Source organism: Marmota flaviventris, chromosome 19, assembly GCF_047511675.1.
Source record: "Marmota flaviventris isolate mMarFla1 chromosome 19, mMarFla1.hap1, whole genome shotgun sequence".
Classification (NCBI taxonomy): Eukaryota; Metazoa; Chordata; class Mammalia; order Rodentia; family Sciuridae; genus Marmota; species Marmota flaviventris.
This window is the reverse complement of record NC_092516.1, coordinates 38,285,878-38,302,834: the sequence shown is the minus strand read 5'-3', so window position 1 is coordinate 38,302,834 and position 16,957 is coordinate 38,285,878. Positions and strand designations below refer to the sequence as shown.

Genomic DNA, 16,957 nt, shown 5'->3' with positions numbered 1-16,957 from the left:
GCACCCCCCCCCCCCCCCCCCGCAACAGCTCCTGGGCCAAGGATGTGTGTCAGGTTCTGCTCTGAATATTTTAGCACTGCTGGTGGCTCCCGGGCTCAGCTGATTCACTCACAGCTCACAGGTCCAGGCCTGAGGATGGGAGAGCTGGGCCTGCTCCTGGCCTGGCCCTCTGCCCCATGTCTCCACGGATTTGGGGCCCAAGGACACTATGAATCCCCCTACTACCCCATGTTGGCTCTGGGGCTCCTGAGTGGAAGGCCAGCAGGCAGCACAGAGCTGGGGCCCATGGCTCGCCCAGGGAGGGATGCAGAACACCCTGTTCCTCAGCATCTTCGGAACCTGGAACAAAGCAGAGCACACAGGAGGTGCTCAATTACTGTCCAAATGAGACAGTGAGTGACTCCACTGGGGCCAGCCTGAGAGGCCCCAGCAAGGGTTTTTTTTTTTTTACAACTCCAGTCCTAAGCATGGTAGCTGGTGGCCCTGGGTAGGTGTGGCTCAGGGCTGAAGGCTGCTGCCACTGTTGCCCTCACTGCCACCATCTGTCCATAGACCGTGCTGTGGCGGCACAGCAGGGGACTCCCTCACAGTCCCCAAGCTCCTGTTTGGCTGGCGTGGGTGCTGCTGGCCTACCCAAGCCTGGTCTGGCTCCCATGTGACAGGCTGGTCCATAAGGGCAGCATCCCCCAATCCCTGTGTCCCAGAACCCTGGCCACACAGGATCTGCTGCCAGGCCCATGGACAGGAGGAAGGCTTGGAGCTGAAAGGACAGATGCCTGCCAGCCAAAGGGACAGGGCTGGCCAGAGCCTACGGGAGGGAGTGGTCACCAGCGCTCAGCAGGAGAGGAAGGAGGGTGGGGGCAGGGCCGGCCTTGGCCACTCGGCTCCGGCCAACCCTGAGTGCTCGCTGTGTGCAGGGGCACACCTCTAACCTCCTGGTGAGGGACTGTCGTGGCTTAGGGGCAAGGAGGGAGACTTAGAGAAGGTGAGACACTTGGGTAAGGTCACAAAGCCATAGGTAGCGGAGCTGGAACCAGGCCTGGGGGTGCCTGGCTCCAGGGCCTCACTCTCGGCCACCTCAAACACACCCTCCCTCCTCACAGCCAGGCCGCACATCCCACCAATGCTTGTGAACCCAGGCTCCAGAGAGACAGGCCACAGCTGCGTGAACAGCAGGTGTGGCTGCCAAAACCCCTCCTCCAGAGCACACCTCCCGATGCCTGCTGGGCCTGGACCTAAGAGGCCGTCTCTGCTGTCGGGGAACACGGCAGTGGCCATGGACCTCACAGCAGGGAGCCAGGAAGCGTGGGCCTCAGACGCAGAGCCAGGTGTTGGGAAGATGGAGGAGACTTTATTTCACAAGGTGACAAATCGGGCTCCTTGCCTCAGGCCAATGGCCAGGCTCCAGGACAGACAGGACTCCGGGCAGCACAGCATCGGGCTCAGGTGGCTGGTATGAGGACATCTGAGGAGAGGGTACGGAGGTGCCACCGAGCAGCTCCCTCAGGCCTGACTCCAGAGCAGGGTGCAGTGGCAGGAGGGAGACGGGGACCTGGGCAGACACTGTCCTCTCCGGGCAGGTGCTGTGACAGAGGAGGCAGGGCAGGGCCAGCACCTTCCTGGTTACTTCACCACTGCTGTCAGGGGTGTGAGGCAGAGCTGGAGGCCCGGGCACGCTGGACACCACGGTCTGGCCTGGGGCTTGGGGCGCCATGCCGGCCAGCACTGGCTGCGGTCAGGCGGCGGGCTAGGCTGCGGTCTGGCGGCTGAAGAGGTCGAGGGTGAGGGAGCTGAGGAAGGCCGGGATGCTATCCTGGCGGAGCAGGTGCAGCTCAATGAGCTCCGGCACAGAGCGCGAGAACTCCGTCTCCAGCAGCTGCATCTTGGAGCCCGAGGGTCCCGTGGCCTGCAGGCGGGAGAGACAGTCAGTGATGAGGGACAGTCAGTGATGGTCAGCAGGCAGGTCTGCCCTACCCCCCATCCCCCTCCAACAACAGGGGTGGACAGGGAGGGGACACAGCCTTCAGGCACGGGGTGGGGGGAGGTTGGGTCAGGCAGGTGGGCCACAGGCTGCTGTCCCCAGCAGTTTCCCTCAGTCTGTGCAGCTGGGGCCAGAAAGGGACCTTCCTGCCTATCATGCACCCAGAGAGGCCTGGTTCAAGGTCACCAGCAAAGAGGGCTGAGATTTACACCAGGAAGGCCGGCCCTTGGGCTCCTCCAGGCATGGAGGGCAGGGTCTGTCATCTCGACAGGCAGCAGGGTGCCCGGGGGCTGCCTTTGCACCAGCCACCAGGCTCTAGTCCCACCTGTGGCTGGCTGGGTGGCTTCGTCCACAGAATGGAGAGGTGGCTCCTGCCCAACCCAGGGCTGCTGCGTGGGCACGATGCCAGGGAAGCCAGGTTCCCTGCCCTCCATGTTGAAAGGAAAACTGGATCCACAGCCTACAGGTTTTGTGGTGGCAGGGTGTCCAGGGGTCCCCAGGGGCTGGGGACCTGAAGACCTGTGTTTTCTTGACCCTAAAAATCTTCCAGACTGCAGGGTGCTGCGGCCTTGAGTGAGTGGCTCCCTGCCCAGCCTGGTTCCCAGACTTGAGCCTGGGGCCCGGGGTCCCCCTCCAGCTGCCTGGGGCTGGGAGGGGAGGGGAGGGGTGCCAGGCAGCGGGAGGACCCAGTGGGAGCTGGTCCTGGCTCCAGGGACTCTGCAGCCCAGACGGGTCCTTTCTACTGCTTCCTTACGTACATGTCACTTCTAACCAGGGGAAGGCCATGAGGGTCTGCCACCAGTGATCTGGGGGAGACTCGAGACAGGACAGATGCTCCAAATACTGAGGTACAGTGGGGACAAGGGCAGAAACCCTCTGGAACAAAGGGGGAGACAGGGGCACAAAGAGCTCGGTTCTGCCCATAGTACTTGGTAGGTCTGGGCACACTGCCCTGGCACTGTCCTGGGACACAGGCTGGGGTGGGGGTGTAGGCCAGCTGGGGCATCTGGGCTGGGTAGAGTGGACAGAGGCCCTGAGCTGGCAAGGGGCTCCAGTGCACCCAGGCACTTCTGGAGAGGGACTGGCAGTGCCTACTACCCCTGCCCTCACTAGATCCTGTCCTGGGAACTCCCTGTCAACGCGCCCAGGCCCATACCGGCCAGGCTGAGTAAGGGCCATCTGTGTCGTGCAGAGCTCTTACCACTCAGCCCAAGACAAATGGCCCAATTAAGAACTGGGTGAAGGGTGTGAGTGGACATTTTCCCTAGGAAGATGCATAAATGACCAATAAGTAGATGCGAAGCACCGATCCCGAGGGACACGTAAGTCAGAGCCACGGGGAGCCCCCACTCCACACCCATTAGGGCCGCCACAGTAAAAAAGACAAATGTGCGCTGAGGACGGGGAGAAACCAGAACTTTCTGCACTGCTAGAGGAATATAAATGACTCAGTGACCACGGAGGTCTGGGGATCCCTCAGAGTGGCCATGGGACCAGCAACTCTACTCCAGGTGTGCAGCCAAGGAACTGGACACGTGTCCACACGGAGATGCCGCATCAATGTCACAGCGAGATTATTCATAGCAGTGAAAATGTGGAGGCCATCGGCTGACAAAGGGACAAAGTGGTGTGTCCACCAAGGGAACACTGTGTTGTCACAGCAAGGAACGGAGCACGACGTGAGCCACACGGGAGGGGCCTGGAAACACTCCAGGCCAGCCCCGAGCATGTATGTGTCCCACCCGGGCCCCGAGGAGGAAGGCACAGCTGCAGGGTGGGGCAGGGGTGGGTGGGGAGCCTGCTGGGCACCTGGCTGCTTGGTGGGGAGATGGAAATGCTCTGGGAATAGGCTGGTGACCGCTGGGCACCGTGAAGATGCTGGAGAGATCCAAATGTGCACAGCAGTGGGTGAAGCGCGTGGTACCCGGATGTCTCCATAACACATTTCTTTTTAAAAGCTCCTTTCTGCCCAGCACCCCTACGCTGCCTTCCCTGGGAGCTGCCTGGGGAGGCAGCTGCCCAGTGGGTCCTGGCAGTGCCTCCTTGAGGAGCTCACATGGGTGCTCCAGTGTGGGGCCCACCTACCAACTAACTCCTCACCTGGGCGAGGGGACCTGGGGGCTGTGGGCAGTGCCCTCCTCCACGGTCACCTAGATGTGACCGGGCGGTCTGGCTTTGCCTCCGACCCCTGTGTGACCTGTGCCCAGCCCTCAGTCAGCCTGCACCCCTGCATCCTGCCGGCCCTCAGCTGCCCGTCTAGCTCGTTACCTGCACTTTCCTGCTTTCTTACCTGGGCCGACCCCAGCCCTCCTCCTGTTCCGGTGCCCTGTTAATACATTTAGCCTTGTCATAGTTCAACACAAACCATTTTTAAACAAAAATAAGAGAAACCACTCTGACCTTTTACCAAGAAAATCCTTTCATTTCTGCCTTCTGCTCTTGATGCTGAATGTTTTCCCCTAAATGTCAGCGGGGCTGACTCTCCAGCAGCTGTCGCGGGGAGCGCGGGGAGCTGCAGGGCTGGGTGCGGGTGGGAACAGGTCTGGAAGGATCTCAAGTTCCCCTACCCAGTACTCAGGTGTGGCAATCAATGTCCTCCGGGTGCCACGCCTTCCCCAGTCCCTCCCCAGGTCCTGGTCATTCTGCATTTGAGACAGCTGTCACAACTCTAGCTCCGAGGATCGGGCAAGAGCTAGTAGCCCATCAGATGCCCCCAGCTCCACCGGCTCATGCACAGCCTCCTGTGGGCCGGGCACGGGGCCTGGATGCTCCTTTCAAGCATTCTTGGGAGACGGAGGCCACCTCAGACCGCCCTGTCCTCCAAGTCAGCGCAGAGGGCAGGAGCAACCCGTGCCATCCTCAGCAAACATCCCAAATAAAGGCAGTTCCACGCGTGTAAAACACCAGCCCCCAACAAGCCGCGGCCATCCTGCAGTCCCCAAGGGGCCGCACCCATGGCTGCCCCCAGGGCTCTCAGCATTGCTTCCCCAACTTTGCTCCCCCCGCCGTACCCCTGTCCTGCCCCACACTGGCAGGGGGCCACCTCCTCACTCAGATGTGCCTGGGCAGCCAGCACGTCTTATCAGAATGTGCAGATTGAATTATGCCCCGCCGATCAATCTCTGCTCAGCCTCTGCCATGTTCAAATACCACCCGGTCCCCAGGTGCCTTGTAAATCACCATAATTAGGGGCTGTTCACTTAAAATTAGAGCGCAATTTTTTAAAAAGCAAATTGCCCAGTAAGACGTGTTGGCTGTGTCTAGAAATATTTATGGGCTGTCTATGTGCTGCCTCTGGCTTCTCTCCCCTCTCTCCCTCAGGGCTGGGAGGAACAGGCAGCCCTGTGGCAGCGGGCGCCCGGGGGAGGCCTGGGCAACTGGCCTTGACCAAGATGCTCCACTGCCCAGCAGGAGACAGACCTGCCTGGCCTTGGGGCGGGTCTTCCCGAGACCTCCGGCCCAGGCCTGGGAGGCCACGCTCCGGGCCGCGGCGGCGCAGGGGCAGGTGTAGGAGGGCTGAGGCGAGGGGTTCCGCACTCTAGTGAGAAATGTGTGCCCGTGCTACGGGGGCTCGTTACTTCTAACCTCACCACCCCAGGCCTGATGGTGTCCCCACTGGTGTACACAACAGGTGCTTCACAGTGCTCCTTTGGCAAAGGGGCACCCTGAAGGAAAATGGCTGAGGCTGATGGAGACCCTCGGAGAGCAGAGGCGAGACATCCCTGTGTCTTCCGCCTCTGCTGACTGCAGTGGGGTGGGCAGAGGCGAGTGCAGTGCCAAGCTCCTATTGAGGGCAAGGGCACCTTCTGCAGAGGCAAGAGCGGAAGTTCCACAAATGAAGAAACCCCATGGAGCGGGAGGCTAGAGATTAAACCCACTGCCCCGCGTGGGCCCCGAATCCTGACTCAAACAAGCAAAGCTGAACCAACACACTCACATCCTAAAACACTCAGGGAAAGTAAATCCTACCACTTCAAGGTGGTGGGGGGTTATTTTAGGTGACAGTGGGACAGTGGTTAGGTCAGCAGAATGTCCCCATGGCGTCTTGAGGTGGCTGACTCCAGTGAAGAGCAGTGGGTCCCAGCTCAGCTGGGGCACCTTGTGTCAGGAAGTACAGATGTGCTCAACAAGGGCGAACAGAGGGTGCAGTAAGAGAGACAACAGGAAATCCTTAAACACGGGAAGATTAAAGAACCCACTTCCAGAGCCCAAAGACCAAAGCGGAAGTCTCAGAGGAAATAAAACATACACAGAATTGAATGAAAATTAAAAGGTAATGCAGCAAATGCTAGTGGGATGCACCCCAGGCAGCGCATCCCAAATGCTCACAGGAAACACCTCGAATCAGCAAGCGGAGGCCCTGCTGAGAGCAACAGGGGAGGGTGGGGCGGGGGTCTTGGGGGGAAGCAAAACAAACCCACGGAGCAGGAAGGACTGCAACCAGGAGCTGGGCCTTGGAGGGAGCAATAAGATGGGTAAAGCTCTTGCAAGAGCGGTGCAGAGGGATGACCGGCTCTGGAAGCCCACAGCGGACCTGAAGCTGTCTGAGCAAAACCAAAAACCTGCAGGTTCATGGATTTGACAAGCCGGAGGAGTGAACTGATTCCCTGAAAGACCACAAACTACCCAAACTGAGCCAGGGTGAGAGAGATGACCTGATCAGTTCTATAACCACTAAAAAAATTCATTTGTAATTAAAAAGCTCCTGAAAAGCCCTCTCCAGTCCCAGATGGCTTCACCAGAGATTTTTATTTGAACATTTAGCTAAGAATAAATATCATTTCCATAATCTCTTCCAGAAAACAAGAGAGGAAATACATCTTCCCTCACTAATCCAGTGTCCAAACTGGCAAAGATGGCGTATGCATGCGCACATACGCTTCTGCACACACTCACCCATATACACACTCTTGCATAAACATACACACATACACATATAAATGAAAGCATAAGTGAATACACACATACATAAAAATATACAAATATATACATGCACACACAGATGCACATAAATACACACACACATACACAGAAGCAAGCAGACTAATATCACTCATGAGCAAAACTCCTCAGCAAATGCGATCCAGGAATTTGTAAAAAGGAATGCTATACCTTGACCAAATAGAATTTATTTTAGGTATGCAAGGCTAGTTCAATGTGAAAAATCAGCCCATGCTGATTTCCACTGTATCAGCAGGCTAAAAACAAAACCAAAAACACGTGATCCCGTCAATCAACAGAGAAAACACTTAAATTTTTTTTTTTTTATTTGTAGTTGGACACACTACCTTTATTTTATTTACTTATTTTTATGTGGTGCTGAGGATTGAACCTAGGGCCTCACACGTGCTAGGCGAGCGCTCTACCGCTTAGCCACAACCCCAGCCCCAAGAAAATGCTTTTGATAAAATCCAACAACCATTCATGACTAAACTCTAAGTGGGTAGGGACTGAGGGTACTCCCTCAAGTTGATGAAATCCTCTACAAATTTCATCAACTTGATGAAATCCTCTACAAATCCTCTGAAGCTGACCCCTTACTTCATGGCAAGAGGTTGCCTGTGCTCTAAGGTCAGGAGTCAGGTGAGGTGTCCATTCTAGTCCCCTGTGCTCAGCACCATGCTAGAAGTCCCAGCCAGGGCACTAGGTAAGAAGAGGAAACAGGAAGCACACAGATTGGAAAGGAAGAAATAAAGCTGATTCTACTTGCAAATGACATGATTATCTCTGTAGAGAAAATCCTACAGAAAATTGCTGGAACCTATTAGTGAATTTAGTAAGGTTGCAGGAAACAAGATCAATACACAAGGATCAATCATATTTCCATAAAGCAATATCAAATGAGTGAAAAGCAAACAAGAAGTACAATACTATTCACAAAAACTTAGAAGTCTGCATGCTGAAGTTACAAAAGGTCAGAGATAGAAACCAAAGGAATATTTAGAGAAAATGTTCACAAATTGGAAGACTCAATGTAGAAAATACATCAATTTTTTCCCAAACTGATCTGTAGACTTACTATAATTTCTAACAAAATCTCCCCAAGTTTTCTCATAGACGCGGACAAGTCTGTTCTAAACTCTACATGGAAAAGGAAGGCTCCCAGGAAGGCCAAGCAATTCTGAAAAAGAAGACTGAAGTGGAGGAATTATCCTTTCCAACATGGAGGTGTGCTGTGGCTACAGGACAGCACTGAGCAGCCACTGCGTGGGACAGATGTGGGGCAGTGGTGGAGGCACAGACTCTCAGATCAGTGGGACAGAACAGAGGAATTCAAGAGAGTGCACACAAGCCTGTCCAGGCAAAAGGTGAGAAAGACTCAGTGGAGGAGGGGTGGTCCTTTCACAAATGGCGCTGGAGCACCCAAGTTAAAAAATAAATAAATAAAAAGAAAGAATTTTGACTTAAAGTTAACTCCACATGTATCATGAACTTAAGTGTAAAACATAAAACTGAAAAAAAAAAAAAAAAAAAGAAAATCTTCAGGATTAGGACTAGTTAAAGAGATCTTAGACTTGACATCAAAAGCACAATCCATAAAATAAGCCCCAAGTGGATAAACAGGAGCTCCCAACACTGACAACTTGCATTGTGAAGACCTGCAAGAGAGTGAAGTCAAGGTAGATGGGACAAGTGTTTGCAGGTGACACACTTGACCTAGTACTAGCATTCACCACCCACCTCTCCCTCCAGTGTAAGGCCATGAGCATCCCAGCACCTGGGCCAGGCCTGGCACACAGGTAGCCCCGTGAGTGAGCTGCATCAGCACAACTGGACACAGGGGCATGCCTATTTCTGTGTGGGATTCTCTGAGGATGCTCTGTACCTTCTCTGTCTGCTCAAAGGATAGGGCCTCATCTGTCTGGTTTCTACTCTTTTCCCAGGACAGGCCTCACTGACTTAGAGTGATAAAGGTACAGAGACGAGGGGTCACCACGTCAGGCCACTGTGAGGATGGGCAGCACAGGCCCTCAGCCCCATCTCATTTGTGAATCCTCAGCCACATACTTGCTCAACTACTCTCTTCCTGAGAGAAGGTCACCCTGGTTCCAGAGGAGAAGCTGCAGCAAGGACCCAAGGTTAGGTACATGGTGCCTGCATGGAAATTCCATTCTCAGACTTCCCAGGCTCCTGGCCTGGGAAGTAGAGGGGCTTCTGTGCAGAAAGGCAGGTCTCGGGGAAAAGCCATGTCCACTCTGGGAGGAAGTAAGCCCCAGCGGAAGGGGGATGTACTTGGCCACTGTTCCTTAGCTAGGGCTGCCCAGGCTCACCTCCAGCCTCCAGCCCAGCCTATCCCACTCAGCTCTCTAGCACAGGGGACTAGCGGTGGGCATCAGGACACCATGGTGGCCACTGTTTCCACCCTGGTCCATCAATGTGCATGGCATGTTGGCTACAAGAACCCCAGAGACCCTCTGCTGTCTTGGGTCCCTCTTTAGGACTTACAACCTGGCTGACCCTTCCTTCACACTGGTTACCAGGACGCACATCCCCTGCCAGCTTTGCCCAGTCACTGCCTGCTCCCACCCCAAGGCCCAGGCCATGTGGCTCCTCAGGCAGGGCTGTAATAGGCCCAGGTACACTCCAGTAGAATATTCATGTTATTAGCCTGTCTTTACCAGTGGTGTCCTCAGGGTGGGGGACATGCCAGGCTCATAGGAGGCCTTGGTAGATGCTGTTCATGAGGGAATGAGGGATATGGCAACAACAGGGTCAGGATGACCTAGGCAGAACTGGGAACCAATATCCAGCATGAAGTTCAAAGAGTGTAAATGAAAAGAGGCATGTCCATCGTAGGGAGAAAGCTTGTCCAGCACCCTGCTGAACTGTGCCAAGGAAAGCATCCAAACACAGCACGTGCTAATTATACCCACATTATGGGAATTTACAGCCCTGACTAGGGGTGACCTTTCCCTCAAGAGCTGCGTGCAGGGAGAGCAAGGCCAGGCACCCCAGCACTCGCAGATGAATCTCAAACCTGCAATTATTATTATTACCCTCGTCTATTTGTGCAGTGCACCGTCGCTCACGTGGGCCTCCATTTTAGAGCTGCTTGCAGCTGTTTCTGCAGCCACGGAAGGGGGGCAGCGGAGAAGTGTGCCAGCGGATGCCTGGCAGGGTGCCGAGAGCCTGGTGGTTGTTTCTGGTGGACTCACTCATCATAGTCAGAGGACTTGGAGGCCCAGGGCTTCTCCCAGGTTCCAGTGGGTGGAAAGGCCACAACCTGCAAGGACCTGTTAGACGGGGGAGTGGTAAGAGGGAAGAGATGGTTTCTGAGGGTTGGCTGGAAGAGCAGGTGTTCAGAACTCAGGGAGGACACGGGAAGGGCTGCAGATCCCAAGGACTTGGAGTTCCTTCCTCCAGCACCAGAGTCTGGGGGGAGCAGGTGTGTGATTCACTCTGCTCTTAGGGCCCCAGGTGTCTCATCTGTGAAAGGGGCTGGACTATATCACCCCTTCCAGTTGCCATGCCCAGTGAGGAGGGAAGCAGGAGAAGAGGTGAGCAGGCCTCTATGCCTGCTTGTCCCCACCCCGACAGGACATATGGTCACTGGGAATGAGTTTTTGAGAAGGCACCACACTTGTGTTTATAGCATCACCCGATGTGAGATGTGGATAGGGCAGGGCAGGGCAGTGACTAAGATTCAGATTGCCTGGGCTCAAACTGACTGTCCCTCTTATTTGCATGTGACCCTGGACACATCATTTGTCCTCTCTATAGAGTTTCTTCAACATGAAATGGGACAAATGCCTGATGCCTTCCCTGGAGGCAACTCAGGTGATACAACTCAAGTCCAGTGTTTGGCAGGCTCCTGGCCAAGGCAGGTAACAGGGACAGATTCACATGCCATCTGAAATAGCCAAAAAAAATAAGACATGAGACATGAAACAGTCTTCAAGTCACTGGACCTGAGGAGACAAGGGGCAGAACACAGTGGCCTCCCTGGATTGAGGGGACAGAGTTGAGTCTGGGTGGCTGAGGTGGCCAGAGGATGTAAGCAGTGTGTCAGGAGAAGAGGAGAGAGGATCAAGCAGAGCGTCCCTGTGAGTGTTGGTCAGAGGACCATCAGTGCCTGAGTAATAAAGCTGCCTGAGACCAGGAAAAAAACCAAAAAAACTAGAGAGAAAATCTCCCCACAAACCGTATTTAAAGCTGACACAGAGCTGAAAACAGTGCCCATCTCCCCTGTCACACCAAAAACCTGACAGCTCATGGGGTTTAGGGAGACCCCAAGAAGTGTCTTTCCTCAGTGAAAGGGCAAAATGAGCCCTAGCCACTCTGGTCCCACCTTACAAATCTTAAACCAAGAGCCAAAAGGATCAATTTGTTTCCAAGAAACAACTGCACTCCTGAGCAAAGCTCAAAGATATTTATAGGGATGCAAAAATGTCCAGCATGAAAAAGTGCAGCCCATGATACCTGGATCCAATGGTCCCAGAGTCAGGAGAGTGGGTCCCAGTGAAAGCCATTGACTGCATCAAGCCAGAGTAGACAGTAATGTTCAAACTGGCCAATGACTGAGTCAGAGCACTCCATCCTATGTGTCCAAAAGGTTAAGGAAAGAGTCAAAAACAAACAAAAGCCAACTTCCTGAGATGAGGATGGTAGGTACGAGATGACAAGCACAGTGGGTGGGGTTGAGGGCAGGTCGGGCACTGTGTGAAAAGGCAAGAGAAACCATCCAAAATGAAACAGAGAAAGAAAAGCACATCAGCGGGCAGTGGGACCACAACACATGGCCTCCATGTGTAACTGCAGTCTCCAAAGGAAGTCCAGAACAAGCTCTCAACAGCCCCACCTCAGGTGTCACCCACTGCCTTCAGGGTGACCTACTTCTGACGACCTTGCTCTCACTCTGGCTCTCAGAGCTCTGATGCAGCCAGGGGCCATGCTGTGCATTGCTGCATGACAAGGAACTGAAGGTAGCCCCCAAGCAACAGCCACCAAGGATGTGAAGCTCTCAGTCCAACGCCCCAAGATAACAGAATCCTGTTGAGAGACACATGAGAGAGCTGGAGCCACTCCTGCCCTGCAGTTGCCTCAGATGACCTTGAGCAGAGTCACACTGAGTTTGGCCTCATCTGACACTTTGGCCTAACCAATACAGGTGATGGAAAAAATTCTTGAGAAAATAATGATCCCGAACTTTTGAAATGCTAGAGCAAGTATAAAGAGATCCAAGAAATTCAATGAACCCCCAAGGACCAAAAATAAGTGAAGAAAACTACATCAAAATACATCATAATCAAATTGCTCAAAAAGAGGAACAAAGATAAAACCTAAAAAATGGGGAAAAAAAAGAGAAACCTTCTGTACCACGCAAAAAGACAAGGATGACAGCAGATCTCTTGCCAAGTACAATGAAAGTAAAGAGCCAGTGGAACAGCAACTCTGAAGAACCAAAAGAAAATCATCCACCAAGAACTCTACAACCAGAGAAAATGGTTTTCAAGAGAAAAAGGCATCTATTGACACTCAGGGGCTGGAGGAACTTGTCACCAGATAACTCACACTACAAGAAACGTTAAAGGAAGTCCTCTGGGCAGAAGGAAATTAAGATGAAACATGAGCAACACAAAGGAGGAAGACCCCTCCTCCCTCAGTGAGTGAAGGGTCCTGCTGCATGTGCAGATCTGTAAAAAGTTTTAAATTATTATTTAAGTCTCATTAAAAGATAAGTGACTAACCAAAAAAAAAAAAAAAATAGCAATGTGTGGTGGGGCCTTAATATACATGCCGGCAAAATGAATGTGGAACCAACGTAGATGCCCTTCAATAGATGAGTAGATAAAAAAAATGTGGCATACATACACAATGGAATATTACTCAGCAATAAAAGAGAATAAAATCATGGCATTTGCAGGCAAATGGGTGGAGTTAGAGAAGATAATGCTAAGTGAAGTTAGCCACCCCCCCAAAAAAAACCAAATGCTGAATGTTTTCTTTGATATAAGGGGGCTGATTCATAGTGGGATAGGGAGGGGGAGCATGGGAGGAATAGATGAACTCTAGACAGGGTAGAGGGGTGGGAGGGGAAGGGAGGGGGCAGGGGGTAATTATGATGGTAGAATGTGATGATCATTATTATCCAAAGTACATGTATGAGGACTTGAATTGGTGTAAGTATACTATGTATACAACCAGAGATATGAAAGATTGAACTCTATATATGCAGTAAGAGTTGTAATGCATTCTGCTGTTACATATAAATAAATTTCTATATATACATACATACATACATACAAAACAGGAAGACTAAGACAAGGAGGAGAAAGCTGAAGGCAGAGACTGTGGTGTTCTCTTTCTGTTCACATGGAGGTGGCATGTCATTTGAAGGCTGACTGTAATAAGTGAAAGATATACAGTAGAAATCCTAAATCAACCTGTAAGATAGTAAGATAAAGAAGCATTCAATTAATGTAAGCAAGAAAAGGGGTGGGGAGAGGAAAAACAGAAAACAAATAAGATGATAGACTTAAACATAATTAAAGCAGTGATTAACTTAAATGTAAATGGTGTAAACACCTTAGTAAAAAGGCAGAGATTGTCTGACTGAATACAAATCAAGATTCAACTATAAACTGCTTGTAAGAAATATATTTTAAATATGAAGAAGAGTTAAGTAAAAAGGTAAAAAATAAACATGGCATTCTACAAGAAGCCAAAAGCTAGCTAGATGAGCTTTGTTAATATCAGACAAAGTAGATTTTGGAGCAAAGAATGATACTAGGGATAAGTTATTTCATAATGACAAAGGGATCAATGTACACATGAAGCAAAACCTGATGGCAACGGACAAGCAATAGACAAATCCATAACCACAGTCACAGAAGCTGACATCCTTCTCTCAATAGCGACAGCCCAAGAAGAGAGAAAATCAGTAAGGAGGTAAGAAGATTGCAAACACGATCAGAAATGCCACTTCCTTGACATGGATGGCACATTTCAGCAAATACACATTCTCTCCAAGAATACACAGAGCACTTGCCAGGATGACAATAAACATCAGGACCTTAAACAGGATGATAAACAGGACCTTAAAACAAAGTTCAATAAACCTGAAGAGTCACATCAAAGAAGGTTGCATGACCATGATGTAATTAAACGCGAAATCAATAACAAGAATATCTAGATACTTTTGAACTATTAACTAAATAACTTACTTCTAAATAACCAATGGGTCAAAGAAGTAATCAAAAGGGAAATTACTAAAAAGAGGATAAAAGTAAAAAGTCAGAATTTGGAAGATGCCCCTATAGTAGAAATTAGGGGGAATCTGAGAGCACCAAACGTCTACATCAGAAAAGAAAACATCTCAAATCGGTGATTTCAGCTTCCTCTTGGAGAAACTAAAATAAGGAAGCAAATTAGACCCAATGCAACCGAAGATAGGAAGCAAAGAGCAAAGCAGAATCAGGACAGAAAACAGGAAGGCACGGAAAAGCACAACAAAGCTGTTTCTTTAGATCAACACAATTGATGAAGCCCGGGCTCGCCTGGCCGATCACTAACGTCAGCCCCAGGGAGGTGGCCCAACACAGACATTACAAGGAAAATCATAAACAACTGATGCCAATAAACTTACGCCTTCAATAAAATGGACACATTCCTTGAAAGACATTAAACACCCACGCTCACCACAAAAGACGGAGATCCTGAACAATCATATGCCTATTAAAGAAATGAATCTGTAGTTAAAAACTTCTTATGAGGAAACTCTGAGGCTGAGTGGCTATACTGGTTCATGCTATCAAACACAAAAGAAGGGAATAAAACCAATTCCACATAAGCTGTTCAAGAAAGCTGAAGAGGAAGAATGCTTTCTGGCACATTCTATGAGATCAGCAGCCCTGCAATGAAACCGAGATCAGAAGACCTTACAGGAAAAAAACAAAAACTATAAGACAATCCTTAGGAATATGGAAAAATTATAAACAGAATGGTTAGCAACTCAGTAACATATAAAAAAGATAATGTGGGCTTGGGTTGTGACTCAGTGGTAGAGCACTTGCCTCACACATGTGAGGCACTGGGTTCGATCCTCAGCATCATATAAAAACAAATAAACAAAATAAAGTTTATTGTGTTCATCCTCACATACACACAGAGATACATGGATAATGCACCAAGATCCAGTGGGGTTTATTCAAGGATATCAGTGTGCTTTACCACCAGAAACTCAAAGTAACTCAACACATTAACAAAGTAAAAGAAAAGCCGTATGATCATTCATCCTGATAAATGCAGAAAAACTCAATATACATTTCTCAAAAACACTCTCAGCTGATAGGATTAGAAGAAACTCACCCTCTAGCTTGGCAGAGGGTGCATGTGAATGACATTACACGCTGCAGCTTAGGACAGACAGCTTCTCCTTCAGATCAGAAACAGGATGAGGCTGGCCACACACCATTTCTACGCAACAGTGTTCCAGAGGTTCTAGCCAGTGACACAAAGTGAGAAAAAGAAACCAAAATCATCCAGCTAGGCTAGAGAGGAGTATAATTGCCTTAACTCACAGACACCACTGCTTAGCAAAAAAATCCAATTAAATACCCTAGGAAGTGACTGGAACTAATACACAAGGTTAGCAAGGTTGCAAAACACAAAGGACAATATACAAGTGAGCTGTTTTTATATATTAACAACTAACAAAATTAAAAGTAAAAACCAAGTCCTTTTATAATAACATCAAAATATGAAATACTTAGGGATAAATTGAAAAAAGAGGTGGAACACCTGCACACTGAAATGAGAAGCCATTGCTGGGAGAAAACGCTCAGAGGTTGGGAGATTCTCCATTGAACCTTCAATTCTCCTCCAAATGATCTATAGAGTCAATGCACTCCCAATCAAAATCCTAGCAGGCTTTGTTTCTATAGAAATTGAAAAGCTGAGTCTAAGTTCATGTGGAAATTCAAAGAACTTAGAATCCCCAAGAACAAAGAACAAAGCTGGAGGGCTAATGCCATCAGAAGCCAGGACAGTAACAAAGATGACATGGGACTGGCACAGAGACGAACAGTTCCATAGAAGACGACAGGTAATCAAGTGAGGAGAGATGGTCTTCAGTCAATGACTGCTGGGGCCCTGAACACTTGTAAGTCTGTGTAATAAAAGACAAATTCAATGCTTATCTTGTACCACAGACAAAATCAACTCCCGGACTACAAAATTTCTGGAAGAAAAAAATGGTTCTTGGGGCCTTGGGTCAGGTGAAGATTCTGTAGATATGACACCAAAAGTATACTCAAGACAAGGGAAGACTGGTATGTTAGACTTAATCAAAATTTAGAACTTCAAAAGCATCTTCAAAAGACACTGTAAGAGAATGAAAGAATAAGCCACAGATCATAAGAAAACACTACAATAGTGTAGCCGATAAGGAATTTGTATCCAGAATATACGAAGAACATTTGAAACTCAATAGCAAAGCACACAATCCAATAAAATAATGAGCAAACGGTGTGAATAGACACTTCACCAAAGCATGGCAGATAAGCACATGAACAGGTAGGTGCTCAATGTCATTAGTCATTAGGGAAATGCAAATTAAAACTGTAATAAGATGCCACTACTCTCTCATTAGAATGGTTTAAATGGAGAAGACTGATCATATCGAATCCTGGTGAGGAGGCACTCAAGCTGTTGATGGGACTGTGAGATGACACAGCCACTTGGGGAATGGGTGGGCAATCTCTTGAAAAGTTAAACACGTACCCACCATATGATCCTGCCATTCCAATCCTACATACATGTTCAGCCAAGATAAATATATGTTCATATGAAGACGTGCATGTGAATGCTCATTGCATTTCACCTGCAGTAGCCCAAACCTGGAATCATCCAAATGTCTTTCAAGAGCTGGATGGAGGAGCAAACTGTGGTATATCCATTCAACAGATGTTTCCCTGTAACCAATACCTGTCAATAACAATGACCAACACAGATAGATCTCAACCTAAGTAGCAATGG

The 16,957-nt window shown here is 49.8% G+C and overlaps 1 protein-coding gene across 10 annotated transcripts in view; it reads right to left on the bottom strand.

Moving 5' to 3' along the window:
• Window positions 1-1,331: 1,331 nt before the first annotated feature.
• Window positions 1,332-16,957, bottom strand: part of Mad1l1 (mitotic arrest deficient 1 like 1) — a 357,731-nt gene continuing 342,105 nt past the window's right edge. For all 10 annotated transcript variants that reach the window (XM_027922766.3, XM_071605258.1, XM_027922768.3 and 7 more), the window contains one exon: window positions 1,332-1,906. In XM_027922766.3, coding sequence (XP_027778567.1) covers window positions 1,748-1,906 — 159 coding nt within the window. In that variant the 3' untranslated portion in view covers window positions 1,332-1,747. The remainder of the gene's footprint in view (window positions 1,907-16,957) is intronic.